Source organism: Oxyura jamaicensis, chromosome 9, assembly GCF_011077185.1.
Source record: "Oxyura jamaicensis isolate SHBP4307 breed ruddy duck chromosome 9, BPBGC_Ojam_1.0, whole genome shotgun sequence".
NCBI lineage: Eukaryota > Metazoa > Chordata > Aves > Anseriformes > Anatidae > Oxyura > Oxyura jamaicensis.
In genome coordinates, this window is record NC_048901.1 from 13,336,364 (window position 1) to 13,352,910 (window position 16,547).

General features: G+C 37.9%; 1 protein-coding gene across 6 annotated transcripts in view; it reads left to right on the forward strand.

The window, feature by feature from the left end:
• ACAP2 (ArfGAP with coiled-coil, ankyrin repeat and PH domains 2) overlaps positions 1-16,547 on the forward strand; it is a 65,681-nt gene that overhangs the window by 25,557 nt on the left and 23,577 nt on the right. For 3 of the 6 annotated variants that reach the window (XM_035334318.1, XM_035334320.1, XM_035334322.1), the window contains exons 7-11: positions 2,146-2,190; positions 3,189-3,284; positions 6,680-6,754; positions 7,955-7,966; positions 13,077-13,189. In XM_035334318.1, the coding sequence (XP_035190209.1) occupies positions 2,146-2,190; positions 3,189-3,284; positions 6,680-6,754; positions 7,955-7,966; positions 13,077-13,189 (341 nt within the window). The remainder of the gene's footprint in view (positions 1-2,145; positions 2,191-3,188; positions 3,285-6,679; positions 6,755-7,954; positions 7,967-13,076; positions 13,190-16,547) is intronic. The other 3 variants (XM_035334319.1, XM_035334321.1, XM_035334323.1) reach the window with 1 other exon arrangement.

A 16,547-nucleotide genomic window follows, 5' to 3' on the forward strand; every position in this document is an offset into this window, starting at 1 on the left:
TGCTTTTTAGAGTGGAGCTACTGTAGAGCATTGAGGTGTTCTTTGTCCTACTGTTTTGAAGCCTGTGAAATAATAAATTTTTGTGGACCCTTCCAATTCATGTCTCATGGTTTCCCATAACTCCAGCAGAACAGGACTGTGTAACTCAGATGGCACAAGGGGTGTGAACTCCTAAATGCATCTGGCATTCTCGTGATCATACAAACACAGAACAATTATTTTTAAAATTGTTTTCATATTAAGAGTTATCTTGATTTGTGACAATCCAGCTGGTTATTTGAAGCTTAGTTCCTGTTCTTTAAATTGTATATGTTGCCTGTGTGTATGTATTGCCTGTGAGGCAGAATTTTCCAAGAACAAGCCCCCACTAGAGCAGTCATCCATCTGATGAGCTGGAGTGCACACAGTGATCAATGCCGGTTTTGTGCCTCTTGGACACCAAGGACAAAGTTCATTTCAATGTTTGAAAAGTCAGGTGAATTATGTAGCACTTGATTGTACTGACACCGTTTCCATGAGTGCAATCAAGCATCTGTTGTGCTGCAGGAAATGTTAGTGCCCAGTCCTATAAGCCCAGCTGAAGTTTTGAAGCAGTAGCTTGTTACAGCACTGTGCTCCTTGCTGTTACGGGGTCCCAGCATGTGAGCTGCCTACAGAGATTATGATTTGAATGAGTGTGACAGGAAGAGACTGGAGCTGATGACTTAGAGCCCCCTTTTCTCTACTTCTGTTTCAATACAGAGTGGATTAGAGACGTGTATTGGAACTGTACTCAAATGGTGTGAGTTTGGCACCTCTCACTTGAGCTAGCAGCGTGTGCTCTTCTCATTACTGAGCTGAAATTCTCCTCTCAGAGCCCGAATCACTGTTTCTCAGCTTCTGCAACTTGTGCCATCACTCTGACTCTGGGCTTCTTGGGCCCTGCTTTGGCTCACGCAGTGCAGTGGGGGGCAGGAACAGGAGCTGCAGGGACAGGGAGCAGGGGTGGCTGCAGCGAGGCTGTAGCGAGGTGGCAGTTGGTCTGTTCTCCCACGTGCCTGGTGACAGGACGAGGGGGAATGGGCTAAAGTTGTGCCAGCAGAGGTTTAGGTTGGATATTAGGAAGAACTTCTTTACTGAAAGGGTTGTTAGGCACTGGAATGGGCTGCCCAGGGAAGTGGTTGAGTCACCATCCCTGGAGGTCTTCAAAAGATGTTTAGATGTTGAGCTTAGGGATATGGTTTAGTGGAAGATTTGTTAGCGTTAGGTCAGAAGTTGGACTCGGTGATCTTGGAGGTCTCTTCCAACCTAGATGATTCTGTGATTCTGTGACTCTTCTGCTGGAAAAGTGGCTTCACAACAGTAGTCTCTTTATAGCTGTATTGACTTTAAATTGCACTTCAAAGCCATTGCTTTCCTCTATTTTTTTTTGTCCTTTAAGTTGAGGGTTTGTTCTGTACGGATTTTATTTTTGCTGCAGATGGTTTTCCAAAATACTGACTATTTGAGTATGGAAATACAATCTGATTTTGATTATAGCTTCAGCAAGTTTATTTCTTCTGCTGGAATCTTTAAACTGATCTATAGGTGTTAAATTACAAAATGGAATGTTTTTTCCTGCTCTATGGGCCTTTTAAAGCAAATGTAGGAAATGTAAGACGGCAAGTTGAAAGATTAGGGGACAAAGAATAGAAGAATTGGATGAACATCAAAAATGTCCCTTTTTCCTATATAAAGTGAAGTATTTCAAGATTCTAGGGCAACACTGTTGGTCAGGGACTTCAGACAGATTAAAAGTGCAAGTATATATGAGATGCTGCTTATTCAAGATGTTGCAATCTTGCTCGTTTTAGTGGCTGGGGCTAAATCCAAGTTTTAGGACACTTGAGATGGTGTTAGCCCAAGGGGAAATGAGTCACAACTTTGTTACTTATGGGACTGTAACTGTGGAATTCTATCTTTGCAAACTTTTATAATGGCATCACTGCAATATTACTAAATTAGCATGCATCTTCTGCAGCTTAGGAAGTGCCTTTTGAAATCAGATATTGAGTTATATTTGTCTGATGTTTTAAGCTTTGGTATGATTATTTGGAACAAGTCTGAAGCTTACTTCTGTGGGAGGAACTTGCAAATTGAATAAAATAAGCAACTTATTTTTTCTAGATCAACGTTCTTCAGTCTAAAAGAAGATCAGAAATCTTAAAATCGGTAAGGTACACTTTGACTTCTGTATTAGAATATATTTAAATACATCCGAAGTTAAACATGTGACTGCAAAGAAATGTAATAAGTAAACTTGTCCTTTTGCCCATCAAACGTTACTAGTACAGTTGGCACTTTGCGATGGTCAGCCTGGCCTTTACTGTAACCTGGCTTAGATATTTAGCTGGTTTTTGGCAATCATTATGGTGCAGATATGAACACTTAACAAAAAGAGCAGTGAAAACCTTAATAATGTATTTCAGAGTTAAAATTGAACTTTGCCGAGAATTCTATTTATGCCTGTTACATTCATTTATAAACGCTAAGTACTTGTAGTTTGCTCTAAGAATGTTTCAACTCTTTCTACAAAAATGGTGTTTGTGTATAAATAGCTCAGTCAGCTAATACATGATATGCTTTAGTATGCTGTCTGCGAAATAAATTACCAGATTAAATGGTGCTTTTCTTTCAAAGGTCTAAAGTTGTGTTTAAATTAAATGCTATTTAAAGATAGCAAGTATTTCAGATGAATTGCAGCGTTATAGCTGCTTGCCATTGTGCTCTGCATCTTCCCAACTTGTTTCCTTTTTTAAGACTGGACATTCATCTCAGCTGTGTTCGTGGAAGTTATGGTTATGGATCATTAATATATTCTGTAGTCTCTCTATTGTACATGTCCTAATTAAACAGGAGTTAACAAAAGTTTCTTAGATTACAAGAATTAGAAGTAATTTTCTGTCCTTAACTAGCTTTTATTTGTTAATGGGGTAATCCTATAACTCATTTCTGAGATTTTTGGCATGGTTCTTAGCTGCCTTTGCCTCGCATGTTTATTTACAACACAGAAAGCTGCACAAGATACTGATGTAAAGCTGCAAGATGACGACATACCAGAAAATAACCATGGAATTTGTTTTGCCCTTTTTTGTTTGGTTTATTCATGTGGATTAGTTAAAGAACATATCTGAAATACTTAGCTTTTTTAATACCTACTTTTCTTCCAGATGTTATCATTTATGTACGCCCATTTGGCATTTTTCCACCAAGGCTATGACCTTTTCAGCGAGCTTGGGCCCTATATGAAAGATCTTGGTGCACAGGTAAGAAATTACTTCACAGATTCATAACTATATACTGAAATGGAAGAAAATGTGTATATATCAGATACATTGCAGGTTTTTTCAACAAAAAGGAAACGAGTTTGATAAAGGCAAAGCATTAAAATACTTAGGTGGATTGAATTAACGTTGTTAGTCGCTTGTCTTTTTACTAAAATTAATACTGCATTTAGGATCTACATTCCTAATCGTAGCCATATGATGCCACTTGAGGTACTCTGTGGTATTTAGGACACTGGATTTTCTTTTATTTCAAAAAAAATCGTGTGCCACATCTTACATATTTAACAAGAAAAAAGTAATATTTATTTTCTTTAATTTGCATATGTTATATACTGTATAAATTGTTTGATATGTAGAAATAAAAGTTGATGTTAGCAATTTAAAGTTAGACCATAAAACACAAATCTGACTTTAATAATTGGTGCAAAACTGAGTTCATACTCTAAATCCTTCTTGCCCTTTTCTGTTCTTTAAGAACACATAACTGCAACTTCTGGGTTTTCAGTGAAGGATTCATTACATGAACTGTGGCCAACTGCACACAAGAGACAGTGAAAACAGTTATGCAAAATAGGTTAGGAACATAGAGTATTCAATTGAAGATCTCTGTGGTGCAGGGAGAAGGCTCAGCAGTGTTTCTTGACTTGCTTTCAGTGCAAGTGATTATAGCTGGAAATATTTGTACCAATTTTCTTTGCCTCAGTCTGAAGACTTGCAACAATTGCATTGATGTAACACCCTCTGTTTCCACTCCACAACCTGATCTACAAAACAAAGCCAACCCAAATTCTGAGTGTCAATCCATATATGAAAGCAAATAAATGACAGCAAACAGATATATTTGCATTTATCTCAAGCAGATACGTTGTTGAATGTCTGTGAAATTACATTGGTCTGTCCTGGTTTGAAACAGTTCCTAGGCTGCATATTTCTGCCCCATTGCTGTTGTCATCTGTGTTTGGTGCACTAATAGCAATTGAAAGGTTCAGGTGCATGTGATTGCTTGTAGCTGACCATGTGCCTTTGCATCCATCCATTTGGAGTTGTTGCTGTTGAACTGCAGTGTTGTGAGAGTATAGAATGCTTTTTGTATCCCTTCAGAGGAGGGGATGTGGAAAGGAGACGAGAACTGTGTAGTTGGTAGTGGTTTATGCTAGCAGCTAGAGATTACTTGAGTTAAGAACATGAGGTTATTTTTGAATGGCTGGTCATCCATTTGCTTCACCTGGTAAGGAGTGTTGTGTAACGCTCATTTTGGTGCAGGTGTCATAGGAACTGAAGGAGCTAAATTTAGGAGAATCCAAAGCTGAGTGTTTGAAGTATATTGACAGTGGAGCAAAGACAGACAGTGAAAGCCCTGAAGTTGTACAACTTGTTGAATTCTTTTCCTGTAGCAGACCTTAGCTTTTAAGTAAGGGATAGCTTTTCCTACAGAAGCAGATTTGTAAAAAGCTCATTGAAGTTTAACTGTTGATGATTTTGCATGTTGTATTGGTTAAAGTTTCTGCCTTTGGCTTAGATAGAAGGTATGTTGGGACAGGCGTTTGTTAGATTTTTCTGAAAATACTATGAACTGCTTTTGTTAGTGAATTTTCATTTACAGGTAAATGTGTGTGATCCTAATCACAAGGTTTAACTGCACATGAAATATTAAAATTAGAGTGGTCTTAAGTAGTACAATTCTATTATATTTGTTTTGTTTTCAAAATATTTGGTTCACATAGAATAGAATTGGGCAACTTTGCTTTCTGGATGTTTTAAGTCAGGCTGGTATTACTTGTCAATGAGATCATTGTAGGGGAATCGTTATTGTCACACAAGTTTAACACTCATCCCAACACCCTGCCATGGGCAGGGATGCCACCCGCTAGATCAGGTTGCCCAGGGACTTGTCCAGCCTGGCCTTGAACGCCTCCAGGGATGGGGCATCCACAGCTTCTCTGGGCGGCCTGTGCCACTGCCTCTTTGTTAACGTGAACACGGGAAAGACTGAAAATGCTCATGTAGCCATTTGGGCTAAACAAGCCAGAGAGAGAAGACTGCAGGAAATTAGCAGTGTGTGGAATTGGAACCATCAGATGGCTGGGAGGTCTGGGGCTGTAATTGTTGGGCTGTCTCATACAGGGGTGTAAGAGCCAGTTAGCATCCCTTTTCCCCCCCTCATTTGTATCATTTCAAAGGGGGGGGGGAATGCAACACTGAGAAAGATGACCGAGTTGGCAGAGGTTTTCATTTGTGGCTGTAAGAGTGGGTGGAGATGATATAATCTGTGTGTAAATGGGAAGTTCTGTTATTCATATAGTGCCCTCTGCCTCATGACTGACTTAGGCTGGAAATCCAGAGTTGCACGTTGTTTGTAGTCTCCTGGTTCTAGGTCTGGAGTAGAATGAGGTCTGCCTCACACAGGGTGTAAAGCTGTGGGCTGTACAGCTGTGTTAGGTAATGCAGTTGTGCCATTGTCCAGTAGGATGCCGTGAGTGGGGATAACGGCACTTGTGCCTTACAGAGTGGATAAAGGAGGAGTTGATCTGAGTCTGTAGCGTTTCATGTACAGGTAGCATCTGCTTCTCCACTTCACCATATTTCTTAGTTAAAAATCAGAGCCTGTACAAACAAACTTACAGTCTAACAGGATGTCTTATTTTTCCGCCTTTTATCCTCCTTATGGTTTCAAAAAGAAAAAAATAAACGGGCCATATTATAGACATGGATGTACAAGTTTTTGGTAGCATCCCTAAAAGTCTGTGATAAGAAAAATAACTCTAATCAAATCTTCTCTATTGTGACAGTCTGTTTGCAAAATCAGATTATTATTTCTGAAACTGGAAGCGGGTGGGTTCTACTGACAATACCAAGCAATCCTGCTCAAATACTGCTGGTGACTTGAGTGAAATCATCAATGCAAAAGTCTGGTTGGGGCAATTCCCTCATTTTTTCAGAGAAAAATCACTAGCATTTGCTCTTCCTAGTTTTTGCTGCTAATGCCAGCACTGCTGCATAGGCCAGTCAGCCAGCAAGAGCAGCTAAAGCATGAGTCATTCTCTTCAGAGACTGAGCACCAATGCGGTATAGAAGTCGCATATGCTTGGCACCATGCTGTTCTTTGAAACATTCCTCCTAAGGCTTACAAGGAACGTACACCTTTCACAGAGGTTAATTCAGGATGGTAGTGCAGTGCTTTAAACAAGGCTTCAGTGGTTATTAAAGGTAAACACTTTGTGACCAGAGAAGTGATTATTTTTTTTTACTATGCAAATAAAGCAAGTCATGCAATGTCTAGACATAATGTGTTCTTTTTTTGTCAGCATTATGAAACCTACAGAGCCAAATTTCTTTTGAAATCTAAAGATCCAATTTTCTGTTTCTCTTTACAGCTGGATCAGTTGGCTGTAGATGCTGCAAAGGAGAAGAGAGATATGGAGCAAAAGCACTCCACTATTCAACAAAAGGTACTTGAGAGAATGTAAAGGGTAGACTGCACACACATTTTCCTGTCTCTCGCATCTCTCCCCAGCAGTGCATCTTTGCATCAGAACTGTGGACGATGTTATCTCTAGTACAGATGATTAGACTTGAACATTATTAAGCATAGGGTGGGATTGCAGATAATCATTTTTATGTTGTAGAACAGGGTATTATGTTCATTTCTGACTGAAATGTAAGTGGAACAGTAGATTTATATGGGGATCCTTAAACATTTCATTAGAACTCTTGAATCCAAGATAGGATTGGAATTAGTATGGTTATAAAAGTTGCTATCTTTTCTTCCTGTATGCCTGTAGAAGAGATGTGTGTGTGTATATATATATACGCTGCACAGCCTTCCAGTCTGATGTATCACTTTCTGCCCGGACAGTGCCAAATGAGTATAGCACTTTGTAGAATGTGGCAGCAGCTATTGCTTATAAAGAGCCAAAGTAAACTTTTGTAATGGCTGTCTAATGTATGGTCTTCAACTCTTTGCTAATATGGAAGTGATAAAATTAAGTTGCCCTTTTGTACAGATTTGTATGTACAACACTTCTTATTTTTGCTTATTGAGAAAAATGTAGGTAATTCACACCGTGGGGGGAATAACTTCTATTGTTTGGATGTTTCATAAGCTCTAGATAAGTATTGGTTTTGCAGGTATAATGCTAGAAGTTAAAAATATTTCCACTGAACTCTCCGGTAGTGAGCTAATACTGCAGGTACTTTTGAAAGGGTTTAGATACCAGTTTGAAGGTAATGGAATGCTTCTTACTCTCATTCAAATACATTCTGTATCTATTCAGGTGTCATACTTTAAAAAAAAAAAAAAAAAAAAAAAAAAGTCTAACGTAATTGAAATCTGAGTAAATTCAGGAATGGAAACATGCTAAGATTTCAATTCAGGTATTATTAGTAGGAATCAATGTTAAGGGGAAATGGGAAAGAACTCAGGTTAATGTTTGTGTTCAAATTTGAATTTGTTTTGGCTCAATAGGGCTAGTTGTAGGAGTGGGCAGTAGGTGGGGGTTTTGCTGTTAGAGAGCAGCAGTACTTGGTGAAAGAACTTAGTTGTGGGCAATTATGTTTAATTGGATGTATTAGTAATAACTTGTTACCATGAATTATGGTCATTGCTGTTGCCAATGATGTTCACTTTTTTTCTTCAAATGCTGCTTAAGGCTGCTTTACAGGTAAACTGTTTCTAATAGTGTTAATAGCTATTGAAACTTCTAAGCTTTGTGAGACTTGATAAGGTGTATCTGGTGTGTGTGAGTGTATAAATTCCCTTGGTTTCTTGTACAAACCGCAATCATAGTGAGATTCTTGATTTATTCCGTATTTTAATTGAATGGCTATTTTATGCTGTTGCAAAAATATAATCAGCATATTCAGATTGTATTGTATGTTGTCTTCTAAAGTTCCGTGTTTCAAGTAGTAAATGTTGTCTCTTGTCTGTGTCAGTCAAGTTACTAATGTGCTTTGTGATGATAATGCCTAGAATAATGCAGCTAGGCTTTGGAGGGCATGCTTATTGGAAATTCCTCTTCGCGCTTTTTTTTTTTGGTTTGTTATTCAAACCATACTGTCTGGTTGTTTATTGTCTCTTCCTACTTGCTTTCCCAGCCATGCCACCAAGTTCAGAATCTTGAACTGCCGTAGACCTTGGATCTTGTTCTTTACAACATTTTGTCATCCAGTCAGCCTGACCAGGATGGCAGCCTTGTTTTCTGTTCTCTTCTTATGCTTTTTCTTGTTTCTTTCTACCGGGCTGCCCCTTAAGTGTATGTTCCCAAATCTTCCAGTGCCAAATCCTTACATGTTTTATAGCTACTGAAACTTACGCTTCTTGAGTTGAATATTCCATGAAGTATTTATGCATTTAATGTACTGAAGTTTTAATCTGATGCTTCAGAATGATGCCTTTTCTCCATTGTGTGGATAAACAGCAGTTCCTTTTCTGAAATCCATAGGTAAGTGCCCATGTGCACACACCTACCCACCCACTACCTGTGTTTGCATATATGTGCATATGCATGCAGAATAATTGCACTAATTAAATAACCCATCACACTTTTCTTTATAATCATCATCCTTTTTAATTAGACTGTTAGAGTGGCTAATGTAAAAGTCATGGAAGGGTTTGGTCACCACTATTACTTTGTTTTCTCGTTGAAGATAATTGGTGTCTGATTTCTGTTTTAGCTCTTGTGCTCTATTTACTCAGCAACTGTGCAAGTTGTTTTTTTTTTTTAGTGTAAGAAATGCTCTTTTTCTTTTCCTTGTTATTCTGAGGCAACACATAGTATGGATTAATCTAGAAATGTCCTTGTTACAGGAATCTTTGCTTTGTGTTTCGTGAGCAGTTTGATGCAGTCTGTTACTCTAGTAACATGTTGAATTATGAAATATTTTAAAAATTGCTTGTAAGCAACATTATGGCTTTTTGTGTTGTGATAGATCTAAATTATTTTTTTCAAGAAACAGTGAAGCGATGCAGGAAAAACATTTGTTTGGAACTTGGAGTAGTTTTCGTTGTATTCAAATAACTATGATTTAAAAAACAAACAAAATCCCTGTTTCTGAAAGACTGTTCAGGAAACAGCTGTAGTAAGAATGATTCAAAAGCTTTTTACATCTGGAGTAAACAAGGTAATAGGAAACCAGATGCTACCACAGTCATAAAGCAAGCATAAACCCAAACTGCTGTTGAGAAATAATGCAGACAAATTCTTGTCACAAAAATAGACGTGTCAGTATTTCAAGGAACTTGTATATTCAGTGATGACCTTGACTTTTTGCACTTTGTCTTGGCCTGTAAACTGTGACTTGTGTGTTGTTGTTTTGAGCTCTTCCTCAAGGCACTTTCAACTTCAGCTTAACCAACTCCTCTTCCAGTTTGCTTATCCTATGGGATGGGAATGGAATCTAAACTGGGCTTTGCACTGTGAATGTCTTCTGTTGTGCTGTGTTCAGCTGGAGTAACTTCTCACATTGTTCTTTTCTTTGGTATTCATTCTCTACCCTGTACTGCCCTTTTAAAATCTTTTTGTATTCTGCTGCTTTAAAGAAAAACAATGTCTTTGAATACAAATTCCAAGTTAGAATGCTGATAGGCTTCCTGTGATTTCCTAATCAAAGGATTTGAATGGCTTTTACAACAGTATTATTCTTCATATCGAAAGTGAGTCTAGAACTATGTCCCCCGAAAAGCTGGGTTTGTGATGTTTTGGTCACAAGAAAATTTGTAGAGAAACAAAAAGCGTTCAAGCTGTGAAATGACTTGGTGTATGTGAAAAATTGGTAAGTTTGTATAGAAATGTGTTTACTGAAAGCTCTTGAGACTACTATACTGTGACCTACAGATTAGGAGTAAATGTGGATTTTTTTCTATTGCTGTCTGATTTTCTATTCCTCGTGAATGTTGTTTTGGAAAAAAAAAAAAAAGGGCACAAAAGCACACTGTAAATTTCACTTGTATAATTCCCTTCTGCATGTTTCTCTTCCAGTAGTTGGCCAACCTTGAAAAATTAATCAGAATAGAAGCCATAGATGTTGATTCATTCAAATCTGAATGAGATGTGTAATATTTCACTACAGTGTAACTTTCATAATACTAATTTAATTGCTTTAGCTAATTAGGTGAAGCATGCTGTAGTTCTAACTGACTCCTAATTAGCAAATAAATGATATTTAAAACTCAGCCTTTATCAGCTGTGCGTTTGCTTAAGTGACTCAGAATTTTATATTCCTTAAAGTGACTGGTTTCATTAACATGTGATCCTCTTCTGTGGGATACTGGAAAGATAAGGATGTGTTTCTCTCCAGCCCTGATTATTTTTTTTGTGATTCATTAAACCTTTCCATGAGCCAAGATAAAAATAAATTAAATGTGACCGCTTTTCCCTGTTCTTTAATTATGAAATAAGAGACTGTAAGAACAGACATGGCTTATCTAGTTCTTTTTTCTGCTTTTATCCCTTTAATTGTAATGAAGTTCAGTTCTATTCTTTTCTTTTTTTTCACTTTAAGCTTTATGGCTTAAGCTTATGGAAGCTTTAACAACCCCTCTGCCCCCCTGGCTGGCAGTCTATGCATAGTTAGGAAAATATCAAACTTCTGTCTGCATACTGTTGTGTCTTTATCTGCTCTGTAAAAGTACAAATCATTCAGGAAAACAATTAAAAATAAAAACTAAATGCACTTCATGAGGAACGCTTACTAGTTTGGACTACTTAGACTGAGAGGGTTCGAGATAAATGATCCAAAGGAGTTTTCCTGTTATACTTGTACGTGTCTTCAAAGCTTAAAGGAGCTTCATTGGAAAAGACAATTGCATTTTCTGCAGAAGTTTTCCAAACGTGAAGGAAAATGTGATTACGTGGTAGTTTGGATAGAAAAGACTGAGGGAGTGTATAGTCTTACACTAGTCAAGGAATTGCAGGCGACACTGAGGCAGGAAGATGCAAATCTTTAGCAGGTTTCATTATGTTTGGGAGCTGGTAAGTTCATTTCTGATTTGGGGGTTTGGGCAAGAGTCAACACCAGGATGTAAAAGAAATCTGTGCTTTTGGGGGGGGTTCTTCTGTTCTTATTTTGGGGTATAAGGAAAAAAAAGAAAGGACTATGAACAGTTTGAGAATGTTTGTATATGTTATTAGTTGTGTAATACTATGTTAAAGTTGTACTGTGACATTCGGCTTTGTGATTGTAAGTGCCATACGTTTTACTACTTAGTCTACTCAGCCTTTGCTGGACGTGTGGAGCAGTGCTAGCTTTCTAAAAATTGTAAAGCTGCTATTAGCAGTTATTTGTTACTAGATTAAAAATAAACATTGCTTTTACTAGTTCTAGCTTCATAGCAGTTTCATAGTTGCAGATTGTGAAGAAGAAAACATAACTAGGCTGTCATCTCTGCCAGCACCTTGCTTTGCTTTAATTTAGGGATAACTTGGATAGCATCGTATTTACTTGTTACTTGTCTTCTGATTTCTGATCTGGCTTACTTGTCTAGATGACAGAGCTTAAGAAAATGCTACAAGACTGGCTGGCTGTATGTAGTCCTCGGCACCAGGCTGCAGTTCATTTTAAGTTTTGACTCAATGCCCATTGCCACTTTTTTCTTCTAGTTTATTTTTCCTTTTCTCTGAAATATCCACAAGATTATTTGCCATAAAGGTTGCAAATACCTGAGCAAGAAATATTCCTTTTGTGCAGATGGCTAGATGCTGGCTGCAGATCACAATGAAAGCAAGTCTGAATACGTGGAGGGCGGGGTGGAGTTGGGAATTGCTGGTGTCTTTTTCTTTCATCTGCTACGGAGATAAGTTTTGGAGATGCTTGCTTAAATCCCAAATCCATAGGAGAGTATATACACTGGTAGCATTGGCTGTCTGTTGTTGGCAGTGCTCCACCACTTAAAGTTTGAGGGTTTTGTACTCTGAATTTTTGACTCAGATGCTTTTATGTATTTTTCTCTGGAATGTAAAAAGGTTCTCTTGAACTTCGTAATCTCATACTATCAAGTGAAGACTATGTGAAGAGTTGATGGTCTTCAAATACTCTTTGAATGTGAAGAATCACAATTTCTTCTCCCATTATTAATTTCCATTTGCGCAGAACGTGGGGGAGATATTGGAAGTTTTATGCATTTGAATGTCTACTTAATGCCTGTCCAGATGGGAAGGAGATGACGTGGACCTCTTTGAAAAAATCTCACAACACAAGAGAAATCCCACTCATACTACTTATGCAAAGCTCAGGAAAGATACAAAGACAAGGGCTTTTAATAATATAGGTGATAATTACTTACAAAGTGCTCATCATAGATTTTCAGTAGCTGTCAGCATTTATTATGTATTAACAATAAATGCTAGGTACTAATCAAATGATAACGCTTTATATGGTCATGGTTTTTTAATCTTAACATTTCCTAGAAGCTAAATTGTGTGAAAGATTAAACTTGTTCTCTAGGGTTTAGATAAGTGTGCACCTCTTCTTTGAAATGCAACTTCTGTGATTCAGAGACAGTCCTCATCTTTGTTCTTGTGCAATCTTTGAGAAGACAGTAAAAGAATGCAATCTTGCAATTCCTGATCTCAAAATAAAAATCATCTCCTGCATCTGATCTCCTAAAAATACTTTTTAAAGAAGTGTTGGGGCTGAGAGTCGTAGCATGACTAGTGAATGTTGCAAGCAAAAGATTATCGCTAACGTACTGTTTTTGACATTAATGTGGCCGATACTTGATCTTTTTAATTGAAACTACAATCTGTTTTTTCTTGTCTTTTTCCTTTGTAATAGGATTACTCCGGTGATGATACTAAACTAGAATATAATGTAGATGCAGCCAATGGTATTGTTATGGAAGGCTATCTATTTAAGCGAGCCAGCAATGCCTTCAAGACTTGGAACAGGTAATTACTCAGAACCTCTATTTATTGGCTTTATAAGATGCTGCTTGTTATGCTAAATTCTGGCCTGACTTATAACCTGTGCAACCCACTGATTCCACAGTTCCAACAGAACCCTTGGACTGCTCTGTGAATTGATGCAGAGATGGCACTTCATGGTTGCTTCTCTTTATTGTCTGTCCTAGTTGTTTGCAAGCCTTTTTCAAGAGTGTACTGAGAAGTCCTGTGTATAGAAGGCTTGCTTTATCGTGCACAGTCTGGCTCTGTGATGGCATTTTGGCTTTACTTTTGTGTTGAAACAGAGTAATTCTTATGACTGTATATAATATGCTGTGTAAATGTATATGCTGGGAACACTGTATATGTTAGGTGGCAATGTAAAATGAAGTTGTGTGGCTATTGAAAGCAGGGAAATGTAGTGAAGGATTGAAGTACTGTGACTTCTCCTGAAAGCATGAAATCGTTATCCTTTACAATTCCTGTGCTGTGCTGTGACTTCTGCTGAGTAGTTTTCATGGTCCTACTGGGAATTCAAAATACACTGTTAGTCTTGTCTCTTTAACAGTATTTATTTAACTATTGTTTAAATGCTTTTCTTACTGAACAGGATTTCTTTTGCATTTCCAATGGTGTACACTTTTTTCAAGGAAACATTACATGTTCTGGAGCATTTCCAGTATAGTTGGGTACAGTCCTTGAATTTTAAAGTTAGTTTGTCTTGATATAGAGCTTGTCTTATACTCCACAATTTTTTCAGCAGTACATCTGTTTTACTGTTTTCTGTGTTTCAAAGGCCAGAATCTGTATTCAGATAAGTGGTCCCTTCCAACCTCAATTCCAGTTCAGTAACTCTTTGACCATCTTGGAACAGCACAAGTCCATAGCAAGTTGGGGTTGTTTCACCTAAATCCATGGACTGATGTAAGGGCTGCTGCCGTTGGTAAGACTGTACTTACTAGCAAGTAGCATGCAGCTCCTCTAAGGGGGTTTTGCTTTGGACTATCTCTAGTCTGGTTCTGTGGTACAATTGTCTGTAATTGTAATGTACCTTCTGGGTTAGTTCTGTCTGCACGCGTTTGGAGTTCGGCAAGGCATCAAAGAATGGTGAAGGGAGAAAACTGGTAGATAAGATTCAAGAGTGCATTCCTGGTCAGAAGTAAAATATTAGTGTAAGCACGCTTTGAGAAAACTCCACAGTAGCAGGGCAGGAGGCTGACCTTCACCAAATTTTCATCAGGCTCAAGGAGTCCTTTTTGCAAGGTGCTTTGCAGGGTTGACTACAGCCTCTCGATAGGTGACTGAAGACAAGACTCTAACTCTTGCTTTGGGTTCTTCTGTGTATTATGAAGGCTTTGCTCTGCGGAGATTTAACAGCAGGAAGCAGGACTGCAGTGTTGAAGGTAGCTGAGAATTCTCTTTCGACATGGCTTCATACCTATTATTACTGTAACTGTATCGTTCTTTAAGACAGTTGGGTATAGGCTTTGATTAAAACTAATTTGTCTGTTGAAAATTTATTATGGGCACAAAGAAAGTCATAATTAAATCAAGATGTCCCGAAGGAAGGTCATAGCGTAAGTTCAGGTGTTGCAACATAATTCAATCAAAACATTCAAACAATAAGTCATTTCAGAGAGCCAAGGTAAACAGCTCAGTAATGACTCAGAGCTAGCCTACTTCTAACATACAGTTAATACTTGCTGGTGTTGTGGTTTAACCCCATCAGGCACCAAGTACCACACAGCTGCTCACTTGCTCTTCCCAGGTGGGATGGGGGAGAGAATCAGAAACAACTGAAAACATCTGCGCTATCAGCACCATTTTCATAAAAAATCCAAATGCAGCATCATATAAGCCTCTTCAAAGAAAGCGGACTCCATCCCTGGCAAAGCTATGACAGCTTGCAATTTTCTTCTATTTCTCACAAGACTTCAAACTAATTTATCTCATTGTGATAGGCTAGATGGATGTGTCAGAATTAAGCAGTGGACAAGCCATCTATAACCATAGTTTAAAAATTGAATAAATCATTTTAATTTTGTACTTCATATATCCACAAACCATTACTAATTGTGAAACTCATTACTATTATACTACATCAAATAAGTGACCTTAGTGAAGACAACCGTTATCTGAGTCTAGCTTTGTTTTTCACGTTTTACTAGAACCAGAAGTTTTTTATCCTATTTTTATTTCTGAATCATTTGTAGTTGCTTGCTGCATTGTGGGCACTGAAGTGGTCATTGCCTCTTTCCACTGCCCGTTTCCCCTGATGGAATGCTTTGCTTCATAGTATTGCAGTTTCAGCTGTGTGGAGATAATACTGGCTGAAGTTCGACATATAGTAGAGGCTAGAGCGTACTTCCAGCCAAAGAAAGGACTGTCATTGCTTTAAACTGTCCTGTGCATAAAAACGTGCAGTGAAATACCAAAGGAGGAAACATTTAGAGAATTATGTATTTTATATGAGGAATTCAAAGCTGAAATCTAAGGCCCCCAATATAGACAACATACTTTCAGTGTTCTACTCAGGTAGGTAGCTTGCTTCTTTGTTATATGCCCATCTTTGAGGGGAAGGTGAGGGATGGAAAATCAACCAGCTGAAACAAAACTAGAATAATTCATCTAGAAAGAAAAACAGGACTTCTCTGATATTCTGAATGGTGATATTCTGAATGGTGATGGCAGTAATCTTGCTAACTGCTGATGGCAGTGCCAGTTGTAGTACAGTAGTTTCTTCTCTCTGTTGGTATTTTGATGGTTCTAGGCCTTTCAAAATATGCCTTTACAACAAAATTATGAAAAGGTATCAAAAATCATTGCTTATATCACCAATAGTGCATACTTGCAAGTATTAAAAACATGAGAAAAGGAAGTGGTGCAATGAATTTTACCTGGCTTGGATATTCATATATGATTTTAGATAGCATGATGCTTCTCTGTGCATGTCTTGGTATAGGAATCCATGGACATTGTAGAGGATTTTAGTGGGAAAAGTAAAACTGCTGTGGAGAGAAAAACTTGAAACCATATACCATATAATGCAGACCTCTGAAGAAGGACAAAGCTGTTCTAATGTATCAAACTTGTTTCCAATCCAAATTAATTTCTTGCTAGGATGATGTAGGTGTTTGTTTGTTTTTCGGGCAGTTGTTAGCTTCGTTCACTTGTCCAAATACTTCAATTAATTTGGACGTTTGTGTCAAGTTTCCTAGTCTCAGGATAGTTCTGTACACTGCTGGGTTAAGCAAATGGTTTGTGGGGTGGTTAAAGTAAACCATGAGAGCTAATTATCATTTAATGTTGCTTTGTGTTGAAAGAGGTGGGGATTTTAGGACCTTTTTATACTGTAAATGTAAAA